This window comes from Euleptes europaea, chromosome 4, assembly GCF_029931775.1.
Source record: "Euleptes europaea isolate rEulEur1 chromosome 4, rEulEur1.hap1, whole genome shotgun sequence".
NCBI lineage: Eukaryota > Metazoa > Chordata > Lepidosauria > Squamata > Sphaerodactylidae > Euleptes > Euleptes europaea.
Genome location: NC_079315.1, coordinates 79,660,082 through 79,679,188, shown reverse-complemented (window position 1 = coordinate 79,679,188; position 19,107 = coordinate 79,660,082). Strand labels below are relative to the sequence as shown.

The following is a 19,107-nucleotide window of genomic DNA, read 5'->3' as shown; positions in this document are numbered from 1 at the left end:
CCCATCAACATATAATCTTTTCTACAATAAGGAGTGCTGGACTGGTATTTTGAAATATATAACAGAATGAGATTTGGACTACAGATAACGATACAGGTCAGGATGATGCCATTGTACAGAGGTAAGAATTTTTTTTAAAAAAAATTACTGATTCTTGTAAAATTGTAAAACAATTCTATCCCAATCATATTTGTACATACCCTATTTGCTAGTTCATATACACAACTGTTTGCAATATTATGATCCATTTACTAACAAGTTTTCAAACTCTAACTGATAAATGATCACAAAATTATCTAAACTTTAATCCCACATCTGAAAAGCTATTATGCCACACCAAAAAAGTTTGAAAAAACTAACGATAGTAAGTCTAGTTCTGATACATCCTGAGTGTAAATTCCATCTCTCCATCAACCCACTCCTTGAAAATAGACTTTTCAAGGAAAGCTGTTGCAGCTACTTTTAGAAAACACACACACACACACACACACACACACACACACACACAGAGTCTAACATGTCTTACCAGAATTTATATGGCTTCAAAAGCTGCTCATTAGGGCGATGACTTCGTAAATCTGATTGTGTTGTTCTTTTATAGTGCTTTCTAGAGATTTATATGAAGAAATAGATTTCTTCTTAATGTGTGAAGGAAAGACCTTTGCAAATCTTTCTAGTCCCCTGAGGCAAAGCTTGAAAACCTAAGGCCTTGACAAGTTTGCCCAGAGTGGTTTCAAAGAGCTCCACTGGAAAAAAGCTTTTCTTGGCACTCATTATCAGATCTGTCTAAAGTTCACCTTTCTCACTGAAATGGGGGAAAAAAGGTGAGAGGAAGATGAAACGTGTGTTAGATGTTTTTGATTTTTGAAAATCTCAACAAGAGACTTCTGATACACCAGAGGAAAAGGGAAAGCACACCAGAAGGGCAGAAGGAGAATGTAATTTGGTCAAGCATTCCTCATTCTAAATAGGACATTGTGCTTTATCCATTCTGCTGCTGCTGAATGTTCCAGGTTTCTTCAAAGAATCGTTTCTTCTGTGATAATGAATGTACTAGGTATGTCTGAACATTTCACTAATTTAATTGTACTGTAAATCAGCTAGAACAGAACTGCAAGAATGGTCAAAGGCCATCAAAGAAAAGGTAATTTTTCTCAGTACCCCAAATGAAAGTGAATTACAGTTCTTTTATTTTCTTGAAATTTCTGTTAATTCTGGAAGAACAGAGATGAGGAGTTGGGGCAGACTTCTTAGAAAAAGTCCTAAGCCTTTGCTGGAAAAGGAGACTGTTACTTTTGGTGCTGTATTCGTAGTGAAATTTAAAAAGTCCCCCCCCCCCAGCTCAAATTGCTCTGAGGTAGGAATTTATGGTACTTCCAGCCTCAATTTTAAAGTCAACAGAATTGGAAGTCAACAGTGTTTGAGTCCATGTACATAAAGAACATTGCTGTGAACATTATTCAAGTATGTTTTCAGTTCAATAATTACCGCTTCACATGACTGAAATCCTCAACCAGAATTAAAATGTAATATGAATAAAAAGAATTAAATGAACAAAAAACAAGTATACTGAAGTTCGAGAATTTTTTTTATATTGTTCTTTTAAATGACACTATTTTTAGAAATAAATCTAAAATGTGTTACATTTATTTATTAAATTGAAGGATGTACAAATTAAATTACAAAAAAAAAATCCAGATCACTTCAGTATGACTGTTAAATGTATTATCTGTCAACATTCACTTTTTCCCACTGTGTCCCTTGGTGCTATTGTATGCCATGGGATTACAGTCAGGCAGCTTCAGTGATCAGTACTTCCTTGAGTTGTAACTTCTATTTTCAGCCACCTAAATTGGCCTTCATAGGTTTCCATTGTGCAAACTGCAAAGGAATTTGTCTTGATGGCAGCTAGAAGTAGTGTGAACTATGCATCTCTCTTTTCTTCGCAGTTCTTTTTTTTGGTTCACAAGCAACCTCCCACCAAAAGCAGAATCTGCAGAACAGACTACATCCAAGTGATAATGCTATGAAAACGTATGAAGAGAAGCCCAGGTGGCCACCTTGCAAATTTCCAATGTGGAAGCCTTCGACCTCTCCGCCCAAGCAGCAGCTATAGTCCTAGTGTAATGAGCTTTACAAACCCTGGGAGCCACTTTACCCTTAACTACATACGCCTTCCTAATACAGTTCCTTAACCATCTAACTAAGGATCTCTTAGAAGCCATTTGACCCCTCTTAAGACCCCCTAAGAGTACAAACAATCTGTCAGAAGATCTGAAATCTTTGATTTTTCTGAGATAAACCCTAAGTGTTCTTCTTACATCCAATTTATGCAGCCATTGCTCTTTGTCATCGCTGGGTCTAGGGAAAAAATGATGGCCAAGAAACCTCCTGGTTTAGATAAAACTCAGATACCACCTTTGGCAAAAATAAAATAAAATATGAGGAACTTCCCAAAGAACTACTTTATTTCTGAGGGAGCTTTACAAATGTTCTGTACATTGAGCCTAAAGGCTCCATATGATACGCTGAGCAAAGAATAACTAAACTTTTTGTTCTTATACTCACTTTTCCCTTTCTGCAATTACCTAGCATGACTTCAATTCAGAGCTAATAAAGGCCTCTTCACAAGAGTTCAAGACTCCAATTTGTTCCATATTCTGAAAAACCAAGCCATTGACAAAATAGCACAGCTATTTTATTAATGCTGTAATTTTTTGAATGGAAATGTGGTGATGTCTCCAAAGATAGTACTATTGCACCTCTGTGTTGCCTCGAAATTCCTCACATTACCCCTGTTGGAATATTGTTGTTCCCTATACAATATAGTTCCTTCTATAACATATTTTCAGTTTATATCTTCTCACTCTGCTAATTCAGGCCAAGTTTCTTTTAACTGTCATTCCATTTTGGATGGCCACAATGAGGATTAGGAAGGGGCAAAGATCTGGGGCACCGCTGAGCAGAAAAGTAAACTGAAGTGATGTGATGGCAATTCACCAATCATGTTTCTTCCTGCTATACTAATCTGCTTGCTTTTTGGTTCAAAATTAACAATATTCACTTTTCCCACTGTTTTAACAAATCTGATGTGCTTGCTAGTTCATTTAATTCATTATGAACATTGCCCGGTGGATTATCTAAAACGACACTGGAATATATCAGAAGTTCATATTACAGGACTAAGACAGATATCATGTTACTTTCCCATTCCAGTTATTCTACCTCCTTAATTTCTGCAAGGTGATTCTTTTGAATAAAAATAAATGTGTATTACCTTGAACATATCTGTTGTCAGAAAAACATGGTGAAGCAAGCTCTTCAACCTTTTCCTCCATCACCAAAAACAGCTTTACAAGGTGGGAGAGGCATCTCAGTTGGTTTATTGTTAAGCCAAATTTTTCCCCTTGTCTAGGATATTCCTGAGAAGCTGAAAAAGAAAAAAATGTATGTTATATTTTATTCAACTGATAAGCTATCACTGAAACTACATCATCTCACATCATCATCACCACAAAAAATTAGGATGAAGATTAAAATTGTTTTGACTACTTTGATTCTGTAACCAGTAAAAAAGAGAAAGAGTGGACCAGGAAATAAAAGTACACTAGTTGAATAGTACTATAGGAAAAGCTTTGTTCTTAATTCTTTCCAGTCAGATTTGGCTTTTGTTTGGAACCAAGATCTAGATGATTGTTCCAGCAGACAATGTAGATATAAAGACTGACAAGGGAAATAATACTGATAATTCTACTGAACTTCTCAGAGACTTTCAATACTAATGGTCATCCAAAGGTACTGGGAAGGCATCACAATACAGTATTTTCAGGTGGTTTAAGTCTTTGATACCCAGGGAAGTTAAAAATACAGCTACTTTTCACATTCGTGGGAACTATCCTGTGTTATACAAGAATCTCACTTTTTCACTGATCATGTTCAATATTTGAGTCTCTATACGAATCCACATAAGAACATAAGAAGGCCATGCTGGATCAGACCAAGATCCATCAAGTCCAGCAGTCTGTTCACACAGTGGCCAACCAAGTGCCTCTAGGAAGCCCACAAACAAGACAACTGCAGCAGCATTGTCCTGGCCGTGTTTCAAAGCACCTAATATCATAGGCATGTTCCTCTGTTCTTTGAGAGAATACGTAGGCATCATGACTAGTATCCATTTTTACTAGTAGCCACATCCTGGTGCAGGGAGTTCCACAATTTAACTACGCATTGTGTGAAGAAATACTTCCTTTTAACTGTTTTGAATCTCTCACCCTCGAGAGAGAGGGAGAAAAGCTTCTCCCTGTCCACTTTCTCCATACCATACATAATTTTATAGACTTCTATCATGTCTCCCCTTAACCGCCTTCTTTCCAAGCTAAACAGCCCTAAGCGTTTTAACCACTCCTCATAAGCTCAATTTTGAATTAAGTATTCTCAGAATGCTTAAGATACCAAGTTCTATTTTTTTTAATTGTCAAAGTTTAATTGTCATCTCCATCCTAACACTGTGCCTGAATCCCTAATGAATTGATTAAAATCAACACAACAATGATATTAGATAAACTTTGCAATCTAGTTAGTAGGTTGGCTATTCTGGCAGAAGAAGCACGTCCACAACATGGAGGTACGCTTGGAAACTCAAGGGGTGGGGTCATTAGTGCTTTTGGTCAGTAAAATCTGTATGTCAGCTATGATCCTCTGGGGAGGATAGGGACCTGCTAATCTGGTTCCAGAGTATAGCTGGAACGTCATAGAATGCAGTAACCTTGTTGATACTAAGCAGGTATAGATCTGGTCAGCATCTGGATGCACCACCCTCCTGGAAAACTATGTACAGACCTCCTGGAACAGTAGAGAATAAGAAATGAATAAATAAGCAACTTGTATAACTTTTTATATAAATAAAAGACTCTACAACTTTGAGGAAAGGTTGCTGCAATATACTCCAAGCAGCTGCCCTTGAAAACTGATCAAAAACTGCAAAAATAGCTTGAGTCAATACACAGGTTACTGTTAGTACGTACAATTTGTGATTTTTTAGTTGCCCTGGATATAGCTTAGATTTTGGGCACAAAGTCTGTGCTGGTTATTACTTCTCAAAATAAAAAACTATATCCGCATAGTATCCTTAATACCTCCAGCCAGTTTGCCAGTGCCCATTAAGCTCTGAGGAGAGGACCTATGGGCTCTATACTCCGAGTCAGTGAAATTTATGTGAGAAGCATAGCTTTCTTGATGGCAGCACCACAATCATCACTCTCTTCCCAAAGAAGGCAGTTGGATTATTTGAAGCTAACGGTTTTATTTGGAATAGTTTTTTCAAGTTATGACTTTACACCTTAGCTGCTTTGAGATTCCATGAGGAAGGAAACACAAATTTATACATTTTAGCCATAATAAAATATTAGTGTATGTGTGTGGTCAAGTCACAGCTGGCTTATGGCAACTCTGTAGGGTCTTCAAGGCAACAGACATTCGGAGGTGGTTTGCCATTGCCTGCTTTCCTGACTTCTTCGGTGCAGGCCATTCCACAAGTGGGAGCAGCAACAGAGAAAGCACATGTGTGAGCAGTTGTTGATTTTTCCCATTTGCAAGCCATGAATGGCTTTGTAAGTGCTAGCCAATATTTTAAACTGAGCCCAGTAACATATGGGCAGCCAATGCAGCAAAGAATGGGAGTAATATGCATGCTCTGTCTAACTCCCATTAATAGCCAGGCAACAGCATTTAGGGCCAATTGGAGTTTCCAAGTTGATTTTGAGTGGAGACTAATGTACAGTGCATTCTAGTAGTATAGTCTTGATTTTACTGTGGCATGGATCCAGGTAGCCAGGTCAGCCGTATCAAGGTAAGGAGCCATTTTATGGGCTAGGCTGAGTTGGTAGAAAGCCTTTTTTTGTAGCTGCATTAACTCGTTTCTTCAGTAATAAAGCTAGATCCAATATGACCCCAAGGCTTTTAACTGAGTCAGCAAAAGTCACTTGAATGCCATTAAAAGTGGGGAAAGCAATGTCCTTCAAGACCTCCTTCCAAACCATCATTACCTCTGGTCATTTATGAATGGTTGTTTTAACCTCCTTTATTCCCCGTTTCAGCCAGGATCAAATTTTTCAGTAGGCACGATACCTCATTCCTTGGAAGCTCAATGCTGTTTCAACGCAAAACGAACCCAGCTTTTCCCATTTCTTTTCTGGCCCAAATTAAACCATTCATCCTGGCTCATTCCGAAGTCACAGAGCATGCATACTCTGTTCTTGAATTGAGCTTCCCCGCGCCATCACGCGTCACCCTTTTCCAACGCCCTCTTCAAAGCAGCATGTAGAGGGGAAAACAGAAGATTGGCTTCTCTCACAGCCAATCACAAAGGAGTGTGTAAAGAGGCAGGGATTCAAGTGCTTCCTGCTACCTCTGAGCTCTTTCTGAGCAAAATAAAGGCTTTTTTAAAACGAAACTTGGATTTCTCCCCCCCTTCTTTCAGATTGCTCCGTTTTTTGTTCTTAAAATGCTTTTTTATGTTGCAGTTGGGTTTGGGGGCAAGGAAATCTTCTCTCACAGAGAACTGCAAAGTAAGCCAATTACAGAGCAGCATTTAAAGGGGTGGGACTTGATTTGAGCTTGGGAGACTGCTTTTCTGTATTCATGGCTTGATTAGAACAGTTTCGTCCCTGATCATTCAAGCCAATGCATACCGTTCCCCCCCAACCCAGGTTACTTTAATGTGTGATGAACCCAGGTCCAAGCAGGGTGATCCACCCCATGTATAAAAGACCTCTGTCTTTTGAGGATTTAGTTTCAATTTGTCCACTTTTAGCCAGTTAACCACTGCAGCCAGGCAGTGATTCAAGACCTCTACTGCATCACCAGGAGATCTGGATAAGGATATTTACAGCTAAGTATCATCAGAATATTGATGACAACCAACATGAAAGCTATGAATGATTTGTCCTAAGGGCTTTACATAGAGATTGAATAACATGGGGGATAGAATTGCACCCTATGGAACCCCACATGATAGGTCCCACAGGTTTCGAATAGCAACTCTTTGAGTCAGATCCATGAGGAATGATTTAAACCAGTTCAATGCACATCTTGATACCTACCTCTGCCTCCAGGCACCTCAACCATATGGCATGATCTACTGTATCAAAGGTTGCAGATAAATCTGATAACAGCAACAGAGAGGCTAGGCCTTTGTCTACACTCAGATGGAGGTTATCAACTAAAGCTACAGAAATGTCTCTGTATATAGCCTGGCCTGAAAAGGGGTCTAAGGCAGATGAGTAACCAAGAAGACTTGGAGTTGGTTCACTACCGCTCTGTCAATCACTTTGTCTAGAAATAGTAGATTAGTGACCAGGTGATAATTGGGCACATAAATGTTTTTTTTTCTTTTTTTTTGCAGAGATGGTTTTGAGTAGCGATGAATAACCACTTTGAGTGGATACAAGCAGTGGCCTTCAAAGATCCCAGGATCTTGTCAGCATGGAAACTGGGTCAAAACGATCCGTAAATAGCCCAGGTGGTGTATTAGGCCTTTCTACTGGTGTACCTAAGTTATAACTGACATCCAGATCAAAGTGTATTCTACATATTTCTCCCTCCTGCCTGATCACTCAGCTGCCACAGTCCAGTGCTAACACCCCTGAAGTACTGAAAATTGCATTACATCTTACTAAATGCTTTGCTACTTCCTAAATGTTTGGTAATTCCTAAACATAGTAATCTCATGTTTTAAATTTGGGTTTGTAAACCACCTTGAGCCACAAACAGAAGGAAGAACATATAGTAAAGAAACAAATTCTGTCATGAAGCACCTTAGGCCAGCTACTGCCAATCAGCTTAATCAGCTTCAAAGGGGTTGTTGTGAGGCTAAACCTCTTTAAATTCCTCAAGCCTGGGATAAAAAACAAGCAAATACATTCTCTTCTTATACCAGCAAATACTGATATTTCAATATTCTAAATGAGAATGTACAGAGATAAAAAACTTTCTGGAACTTTTGACACAACAGTAAACAACCCCCCCAAAAAAAAACTCAAAATGTGGGAGAGAGGGTTGAAATATATGCAGTACTTACTTTCCTATGAAACCAAAACTTCTTTTACTGATTTAATAACATAAAATGCATTATTTATAGTTTAGTTAGCATATAAAATTGTACTGTTTGGCATATTTAGAGAATTTAAAAGTATTAGTATCTTCATTTTCTATAAGAAAAATTGCAAGTATGCCAAATACTTCAGAAACAGTTGCAAATAGCTGCACCTTATTCTACCATAGCAAGGATTCCAACTCCAAGTAGGGAAATCCCTGGAGCTTTGGGGGTGGAACCTGGGGAGGGTGGTATGTAGGAAGGGGTAGGACCTCAGTAAGTATAATGCCATACAGTCCACCCTCCCAAGTAGCTATTTTCTCCAGGGGAACTGACTGGTGTAGTCTAGAGCTGAGAGAGAGAAAGGTATGTAGAAAACAAATCCTGTAATAAACAAAAAAAAGTTTACTATTTGGACAGAACTTTTCTCAGAGTTACAACAGATAGGACTACCTGCATGTTTGGATATTAAGCTAAACCTTTTAAAATTGAAAAAACGGAACTCTTTAATAGGGTTGGATCCAGCCTAATATTCCAACATCAGAATGGAACTTTCCCTCTCCCACTGCAGCCCAGTGATCTCCACAAAAATGGTGCCCCTGGGGTATAGGGGACCATGAGGGATGACAAGAAGTAGATCTGAAGCAGGAAGTGGGAATCAGCAGAAATTGCTTATCATTAAACACACCATCTATTATCTAAACATAGCATACTAATCATTGCCAAAATTATTTACATTTAAACAAAAACATCTTGAAAATGTTGTGTACATCTACAGTACAAGGGATTTTTTTTTCAGTGCTCACCAAAATTTCACAATGTTTTGTTCCACTGAAAAAACTCCTTAAGATTTCACAGGTAAGAGACAACCAGTGAATAATGAATTAGGAGTCATTCACAAATTCAAGAAAATGTTCCCACTGGGGATTAAGACAGACTTCCTCACAGTTGTTGATTTGTTCCACTATTTAATTTCATCCTCTCATTAGATTTGATGTTTATTCTACTCTGCTGTTGTTGCCTGGGAATGTTTCACACCTACTCTGGATGCAACGATTTCTCTTTTGCTTGGATATTGTTTTACAACAGCCTTTCTTTGTAACATTCCATCCCCCCCTTCTGCTGGGTATTTAACCTACCCTAATGCATGTATACCTCTGTGTATCTAAAGAAGTCAGTACTGACTCATGAAAGCTCAGGATGAAATAAATGTTGTTAGTCTTTAAGAAGCTATTGGACTTTTGTGTTATTTTGCTGCAACAGAGTAATGTAGCTACCTCTCTAGAACTAATTTCCAAGTATCCTCATTGTGCAGTTTTTTTGATCCACGAGGTGGGGGGCAATTTAGGAATTAGATATTATTTTCTTACCCTTCATTCACTGTGATACAGGATGTTACTTTTCTCACATTCCCTACCATAAGAACAACTGTGGATTTCCTTAAGGTAATGCGATATGAATGGATGGATTATACCAATACTTTTAAAAAGGAATGCAGGCATTCAGTGTTACTAATCCTACTAATGCTACTTATCCTATGATATTGATTCAAAAGTATATCTGTTACCCATTCAAAATCATAAGTATTTTGTTGGAAAATATGGCATTTCTGATTTCAGTGAATAAATCACAACCTATTTATTTTTCAGACCCAAACTGAATTTTCAGAATAATTTACTTTTTTCAGAATTATTGAAATGCACATGCAACTATGATGAAACATACCAAAAATTAATTACAGTGAGTTTTATGCAAGGTTTTGTCTTATTACGAAGTCCAGTCAATTCAGCATGCAACAGGTAATCTTTAGAAAGTTACAGATAGTGAAAACAGAGACTCTGAAAAGGAGTCCTTTTAATTGTTAACATGGAAGTGAAACACTGTAAATAAAATGTATTGATTGTACGGTTATATCAGCAGGTTTATTATACTTTTCACTAGTAACACACACACACGATTAATACTCTTATTATAAACTAATTGTTACCTAACCTGGGCTCCGAATTCTAAAATGCAATAGGAAAAAAATCTAAAACTGTACAGTAACCAATTATCGACCACCTTACTATGATACTTTGTTACTTTTTGAGTAGTGAGGCTCTTTCAGCTGCCATGAATAACAGTTTGGGTTTTAGAAGGGATAAGACACGATCAAACTAAACAATTTTCAAGACTGCATAGAAGTGGCATAATTTAACGGTAAAATCAGGAGGGATATAGCATCATGGCTAAGCTTTTAAGCAGGAACTCTGCCCACCCCACCAGAGTTAAATCCAATTCAGAACATTCAATGTCCAAGCCCTCGATGAAACTACAAAAGCATGCCTACTATGTGCACTATTGAAACAGGGAAGGAGAGGTTTTGCAGTAACTCTGAAGAGATAAAGAAGGGATATTCTGATAATTCTGTCAGCTGTTGAGAAAGAAGTCCTATCCAACTGTATTAAGACAGGATTAGCATGAGAAAGGCTAATATGCTGAATATGCATTATCACTTATTTCGACAGTCATTGTGTTAGTCTTGTATAGGTCACTGCTAGCAAGATTAAGGATGAGTTGATAAAATACCCTAAGAGTTTGGTACAAATTATAAACCGGAATGGCCGCCTACCATTATGAAAGTGACAGTGTAAAAAAAGAGAGAAGCATTAAGATAATTTTTCATACAGAGTATACTGACTCCCCCAAATAGTATTAATACCAAGAAAATAAATAATATCACAAAAGCATGGGTGGGAGGGGAAGTCATAAGGCTGAGGATAAAGATCTAAATAAGGGATTCACATGCATAGGATAGAACTACACAACACAGCAGGAGCTCTTTTTTCACCTCACTCTAAAGTAGGCCCCACTGCCCAATAGAAAACCAGCTTTGCAACTTAAAAAACAGATTGCCTGTTCAAGCAATGGGAACCGCCACAGTGAAAAGCCACACACGTGGGTCTCTCTCCCATATCCTAGCAAAACATTATCCAAATTCAACTATATATTAAATTTAAACAATGATATTACTCTCTGTATGTAACTAACATTTGGCTAAAAAAAATCATTATGAGTAATCACTTGTTATCTTCTATGCCCAGGGATAACAAACAAATCTTCAAGGCAATTCATGGGAAGTTATAAATTCTAATAATTAGAAAAGCAACAGTACTCTTGATGATACTAACATTGTAGAGAAGCCACAAACATCCTGCATTTGTATCAGCCATCAACTACAGGTTCTCTATAAGAATTTTAAAAATATTATTCCTCCATGTTTTCTGTAACACTATAATAACTTTATATAAACTAGTCAAGATCAGGCCTCCTCCACGTTATAGCAGCACTGCTCAGCTGTACGACAACTGTAGGTTTAAATTATTTGTTTTACTGAACAGCAAATGACTTCACTGGGATTTAAACTGCCTATGTGAGGACTGCAGGGATTACTACCCTACCAATGGCATCCTAAACACAGTTATGCCCTTCTAAACCCATTGTCTTAAATTGGCTTAGCCAGGTATATTTCTATTCAGGATTGCACCGTAAATCTCCAAAAAGCAGTGTGATGTTTCTGCACCAAGGATACAATACTGTTCCAACCTAAATCACCAGAAACAGTTTTGTATACATAATTTAAGATAATTATTTTAGAATCTGCTTCATTATTATGCACTAGCATTTTAAAACAGTTATATCTGACTACGTTACAGGATAAATTTAAATCACACAGTTATAATTAATACACATCAAAGAGGCGTTAAAAATGTTTGCAAGCAAATCCCTTTGACCTCGTCAATGTCTGCTCCTTGTTAATCTAAGGAAAACATTTTGTCGATTGCATTTGTTGTAAAATATGGGGAAAAAAGGAAATCCCTCAGGAGTAGTTACTGATTCCAACATTTACGGACTGAGGTTTCAGTGCAGTTTACAAAACGGAACAGATGCAGATGCTGACAAAAAGGTAAACAATTGTTGCATGGATTACTGCCAGACTCTGAGCTGATATATTAAACTCCAAGTGAAGCACATTTCCCTTATGGATTGCACTTATTGCCACTTCATTTCCTATGTGCACTGTCTCTCTATTGCTGTGCCTGGCAGTAAGCTATTTCCAGTTCTTTTGTGACCCCTGAGGCCTGGTGCTACCTCACACAACCATTAGCGGAGGGAATTGCATGTGTCTGACACGGCCTGAAACCAATTATTTGATATTTTCTTCAGAATGATGCCCAATTCTGTTGGGAATGAGCAATCATGAAATAATTTACCTCCTGATTTAATTTTTCCTGCACAAATTAGTTGTAGTCTGAGCTAGCTATACACAGCTGCCCATGACATATCTCTGTCTTATCAAGATTATACTTGAAATGATAAAGAAGGGAGGGGGCTGAATATAATAGGTTGGGGAATCCTGCTTTAAACAGGCATTGACAAGTTTATCAGATATACTGATCACATGTACTCTCTGCTGATTGAAGCTGACAGAATCATAAAGAACTGTCAATGTGTCAGGGGAAACCACATGGATACAAACCATTATCAAAGTGTTTAACATTTTTTTCTTAAAAAAACACTGGTCTGCTTTTCATTTCCTTTAGTTTTGCTAAAACATAATGATATGAAAATATTTTTAACAAAAAATGCAAATGAAAACAAAAATGCAACCATTCCGGACTTCACAGCTTATGTTAAGCTCCTCTAACATAACTTTTTTAAAAAATTGACACAGATATGAAAAATAATATATTTTATTAGACTTAATCCTAGGTATACGCGCGTACATATTCATTACTTCTTCACCATGCCAAAGTCATAGGAACCTTATGGAAGGGAATGTCAATCTATATAACCTTAGAAGACATACACAAATTCTGCATATTCTATAGTTTATAGCCATTTCTGTGAACTACAGAAACCCATTCAGAGATTAAATAAATCTCTTAGAAGAGAACTACTGATCATAAAGCACCCTGTAAGCTTGATTCAACTCAATGAAATCACAGGACAACATTCTAAGAACTGTTCAACTAATTCCTCAAGCCCAAGGGTGCCATGGGTTTGCATTTCTCAAACAGCTGCCACTCTGCCACGAGACAAAAACTTCTGAAGCTGTAGGCTATTTTGAAAGCAGTTTTTGATATGGGATTGTGGTATGTTGTTCAAAGAGAAAAGTAAAATAAAAACCACTGGACATGGTTTCTAAGAATGCTATTTGTGTAAGAAAGGTGAATTATCAAGTCTTCCAGAAATGCTTTATTATAATTCAAGACCCCTAATACAATTTAAAATGGAAATAAATGTCACAGAACACTTGGGATATGGTAGGCTAGTTGGGGGACAAAAATTTTAGCCTTAACACCAATGCAAACTATATTTTAGAGCAACCAGCAAAACCAGCATAATTCATTTAGCTACCATTCATTTTAAAAAGTGAATACTTTCTGTGTAGAACTAAACTTAATTAGATGTTCCAACATCTAGTTATGCTGCCTACAGCAAAAGCACTGAATATTCAAATACACTAAAATCCTGTAGCCTGAGAGTATGCAGAAAATTATGAATTACTCATTCTAACAGAGTGCATTAAGACGGACAAGAAACAATCCCGAAACAAACCTTATTAATCAGGTGATTCTTTAATAGCTTACTATCATAGCTGTTATATTCATGTAAGACGGCCATTCATGCACAGACCAATATTCATAGTGTAGGATATCCTGGAACATTTTAGGATATCCAGATAAAGACAAGCTTTCTTCTTCTGCAGCACAGATATGTTTTTTAGGATATTAGCTAGAAATTAAACTAGCTAGAAATTAAACAGAGTGGAAACCCCTGAACGTTAGCACATCCTGGGTGTTTTACAAAAGAATCCATTAAGACTTGGACACATAAATGCATTTCATCACATATAGGCAGGATTGTGCAAGCATTTGTTTTAAATTTTGTGCCATAGTAACCAAAATCTGTGCCAAGGCAACTATAGTTTCAGTTGTGATCACTGGCTTAATTTATTTATTTTTGTCTATTTCAAACTACTTTCAAAGACAGTTTTGAAAGGTGTGAAATAACTAACAAAATAGAAATAGAAAGTGACATGTAAATTGGGAATTGTAAGTTTTAAGGACAACCGTTGCTGACAGAAAAGTAAATTACAAAATACTGTTCAGGGATCCTTGTCAGGATGCACATCTTTAAAACAACAATGTCAATTTAAGTGAATGAAATCTGATTCCTGATATGTTATGGAACCTTTTTCAAAATTGCACAGATACTAGAACAGCATCCTTGATAATTATACATTTGGTGGCAGAACTCTATTTTTTAAAAAAATTCTGCTACACCAGGGCAGTGTGTAGCAGTAACTAATGAGAAATCAAAATAAAATCAGCCACATTCCTTACTGACTCTCAAATAATGAAAATGCACAGAAAAACTAATTATATTCAATGTTAGTTTGCTATTCTTTATTTTTCATGGTTTATTATTCTGTGTGCCTTGGGCAATTAGGGTTGTCAGCTCCAAGCTGGGAAATTCCTGGAGATTTGGGGGTGGAGCCTGTGGAAGGGAGGGACCTCAGCAGCGACATATTGCCATATGGTTCACCCTCCAAAGCAGCCATTTTCTCCAAGGGAACTGATCTCTCTAGTCTGGAAATCAGTCATAGTTCTTTGAGATCTCCAGGTCCCACCTGGAGGTTGGCAACCCTATGAGCAATTCAGAAAGGTGAGGTACGTATACATATATGTTTTAATAAACAAAATACTGTGCCTAGATGTCTGCTCTAAAGAGTACAAGTAGAGTTCAGGCTAATGTTAGGATATAGTAAAACTGGCAAGGAACCTTTCCAATAACCACAGTCACAGACCTTGCAAGGGAATTATCTCTTTTCACAGTATTTCTACCAATCGTCAGAGGAAAGGTTTTCTAGACTCCATGTAATGAGCATTCCCTCAGTCAACATTTCTTTACCTGAGCTAATTCTGTTGTCTTTCAGACTATAATATCATATAGCTGACCTGATGATGAAGTGCGAATGATCTGCTGTGTTTGTCAGTGTTGCGATTTACATCATGTGCAAGATTTTTCCCATTGCCCTTTAGTGTTATTCATTGTAATGTACATCTGTCTGTAAATCAATATTACAGTGTTTAATGAATGCCTAAATACTGAGTTCTTACAAGTCATACTGAATGCATGCACGTCAACACTCAAGTATGTTAGTAAATGTGTGCTTGTGTCACACACTTCAGTGTGCACACTACAGTTACAGTGATTTAAAGGACGATTATTCCAATATTTGCTTTTCATTAACCACTCAAACTTACTTTCTTAACAATGAGCCAGAGACAGGAAGTTCTGCTTAACTACCAAGGAGGGGTGACGGCCCCTAAGTCCAAGGGAGAGGAAGATGGCACAGGAGCGCAAGGAGACAGTCTTGCTGGTGTGTGCCACACCAAGATTGAGTGCAAAGTTCTGTGACCCAATCAAAGCCCAGGATTGCCCAAGGGCAAGCATTTCTTTATACTCTATCAATGCCTCCATTCGTCATGCTTCCTGTCCTTTAGGGCTCCATATGCAACCCTCCGTGGCTGATGTGTAATTCTACCTGACTTTCTTGGAATGCCAAATGCCCTCCTGTGCATGCTCTGTAATGCTGCCTGCTTTCACGGGCTGCTAAATGTCTGTCTCAGCCTGTCCTATGGAGTTTTAATCAGCTATAAAACTACTACTGGCTCCTCCCAGCTGCCTGAAATTTGACATGGAGGATCTTTTATGTGAGATGTACAACCCTCAAGAATTTCATCCCAACTAGACGGAAAATAATGCAATTACAGTTTACGCTTCCCACAGAAATATGTTTTCCATTGAAACCAATGGGAAAATGCTAACAAATAAATGCAATAATGTATTTAAAAAAATAAGAATGAAAATTAAACTTGCCAAAATTATAGAGCACTACTCATTGATGCCTGGAAACTACAATGTAATGTATCTGTTGAAATATCCTAGTGTGGATATATTTGCCAATATAAAAAGTCTTGTTACCATTGGGATGTATTCAACCAACTATGAACGGAGCTCTGCTTAGGGAACAGAACTTTTCTGCGTTGCCCTTCCTGAAATACTGCCCCAGGAACAAAGATCGGCATATTGCATGGGTCTGCTGTGAGATGAGGGGGTCAAGTAAAATCTGGCCCCTCCACCAGCAGAAGTTCCCCAATACCCACAAATAATGGTAGTTGAATACAATCCATTATAAGTAGTAAAATTGGGGTGGTATGTTTCTTTCTTACCCTGGTCAGTACTCCAACCCTGGTTTGCCTGTCAAGGAATGGAACGGTGAATCCCAAATGATATGGATGTACATATGTGAAGGGCTGTTGGAAACTTCTTCAGCTGAGCCACATGGATTGTGTTCTTCAGCTGAGCCACATGGATTGTGGTCTACAATGTATTATTTGTGGCTCTATTGTTAGCAATTTCCATTTTAGCTTTGCCACCTTGAGGAGTGATAAAATATTTGCCCTGCATAATTTAGTTTATAAATCTTATGTGCTATAAGAACTCTTTCTTATCAGCGTAGGTGACAATGAGACTACTCACAATAGTAAACATGCAAGCTTTTAAAAAAATATATATAATTTTTTTAAATATGATATTTTTTAAACTCAATGTTTGTTTTAAAAATGTCTGAAACATGTTAAATTATAATGATTGAAGACAACATGTTCACATCTAGGCTACTGTGAGAAATAGCAATATATGCAAACCGAGCCTGTGAATTTAGAGGGGCTAATACATCAAGCTTACAAATTTAAATAAATGTTATTTTCTCACAGATAACTCAACTTGCACAAAACGTTATTTTAATTGGCTATTTTGTTAAAGAAATAGATTTCTTAAAGCCAACCAAGCCTTATAATAATGAAGATATACAAAATGCACCACAACTTAATAGTATCTCAGCAAGGAGCACCTAATTAAGTTCTACTCTGGAGACAGCAGACGTGTGTTGAATAGAGTCACGTAGAAAGTCATGTAACAATTTTCTTGTCAAACAATACTGTACTAGCCTTAAGAAACCTCTTCAGGAGACCATGTAGAAGTCCTTCTTCTTTTGGCTTTCATAGCTCTCTATGGTTTCTTTTACAAAGTAATATATGTTCCTAAGAAAAACCAAGTTAATAATTCCCTCTCAACTTCTTTGTTATACTTTTTTTTATTAAAGAGAGTACTCGATATATAAATCTCAGACTGACCTCTGACCGCTCAAGAGAAATCGGATTGAAGAGTAAATCACTTTCATCTTTTATACTAGGGAGGAGAATTCAATAATTAGGGGGCATGGTGAGTTAAATGTTCTTTTCACCCTTAGGAAGAACACCCAAGTGTGCAAAGGAAGCTTTGAGATGAAAATAATTAGTGCCCCCTAATTAAAAATATTCTTTACAAAAAAATGAAAAAATGAAAATTACCTTTTTCAGTGTGTATATAAAAAAATCAGATCACGGGCAAGAAACTTCCTAGTTTTTGCAAGACTCAACCGTACAAAACACACAATACAAAAATGCATCCCTAAATATAGGTATTTCAACTACAAATATTACTAAAATAGTTGTAATTGCCGGCTTTTCTCAGATCAGTATATTTAGAAATAATGAGATTCTAAATAAATCATCTTTTAAATATAGTAGGGATCAATAATGGATTCCACTGTCATGCTTCACATTATGGGATTAATAAGTGATTTGAAGCAACAGTAAGGAATTCGGGCATGCTACCACTATTGGAATTCTTTCAGCTCAATTGACATTTCAGTAACTTAGCTACTGTCATCTTACCCCCTACTACAAGATTAAAAGTAGCAATCTTAATGCTTTTGTAATCTTTTAAAAATGTCACAATCCCACTAGAAACACACTTACATCCTATGGTATTATGCCCATGTGGCCGTTAAGAGAATATTTCTTTGTTTAAAATTTATCCAACTACTAAACAGACAGTTTTGTTTTCCTCACAGTAACATATATTTATTTCAGATACTGTGACAAATACTTTACTAATACATCTTTTTTTAAAATCTATTAAATGTGGTAGGCACAATACAGCCAGATTTTAGTCTCACCTAAATTATGCACTTTAATTCCACTCTATTCAACGTAACCAACTTTTATGGCATCGTACAATTTTGTGTTAAATGGAAATTTGTCACAATTATGCTTTCTAGGAGAACTAATCTCGATTTCCCCCCAATGAACTACTATATACTAAAAATAGAAAGATGAAGGAAGAAATGTACAAACAGGTTTACATGATTATTAGTTCCCATAAGTAACTGCTTATCAATTCATTTGTACCCTATTATAGCGTTATATGCTCAAATGAGATCTGTGGACAAAAATTCAAAATATGGTAACAAATTTGCTTAGCAATATAAAATGGATGGAAAAATTAGCAATTTATTTAGGAAAAATATTTTTTTAAAAATTGCATTTGTATCTTTCTCTACTTTTTTGTCATGATAGGTATAGATGACAGCGTCAGCTTCATTGCTTTAGGTATGTTGGTTCAGTTAAGTGTCAATCAGTGCATTCCTTAGCTTTCAGCGTGTGGGGACGGTAGGGAGGAGGTGCCGCTGAGGCGCCTCCTAACCCTTTTCCCCGGCACCGAAAAGTCAAAAAAAGCCTTTTAAAGGCTTTTAAAATTTTAAATGGGGCTTTTCGCCCCATAGAGAACAGCGAGGCTGCGCCTGCTAAATAGCAGGCTAAAAAGCAGGTGCCGCACCGCCGTTCTCACGGCTGGCGTGCTGGGCTGAAAGGAGGCAGCTCCTCCAACACCAGCGTGGGACTTTACGCTGGTGGGATGCCAGCGGAAGGCCCCATCGGCATTCTGGGGTGGTGCTGCAATGACAACGCCGGGAGACCTGTATCCGGGCCTCCCCACCAGCGTTGGGGCCACTTACGGCGGAGTAAGTAACCCAGAAGCCGATGTGGAGGGCCCCACTGCCGGCGCAGCCCCTTCCTGGC

At 37.5% G+C, this 19,107-nt stretch overlaps 1 protein-coding gene across 1 annotated transcript in view; it reads right to left on the bottom strand.

The window, feature by feature from the left end:
• Positions 1 to 19,107, bottom strand: part of KIAA0825 (KIAA0825 ortholog) — a 100,403-nt gene that overhangs the window by 52,159 nt on the left and 29,137 nt on the right. Inside the window, exon 4 of the mRNA XM_056849241.1 lies at positions 3,278 to 3,430. Within this exon, the coding sequence (XP_056705219.1) occupies positions 3,278 to 3,430 (153 nt within the window). The remainder of the gene's footprint in view (positions 1 to 3,277; positions 3,431 to 19,107) is intronic.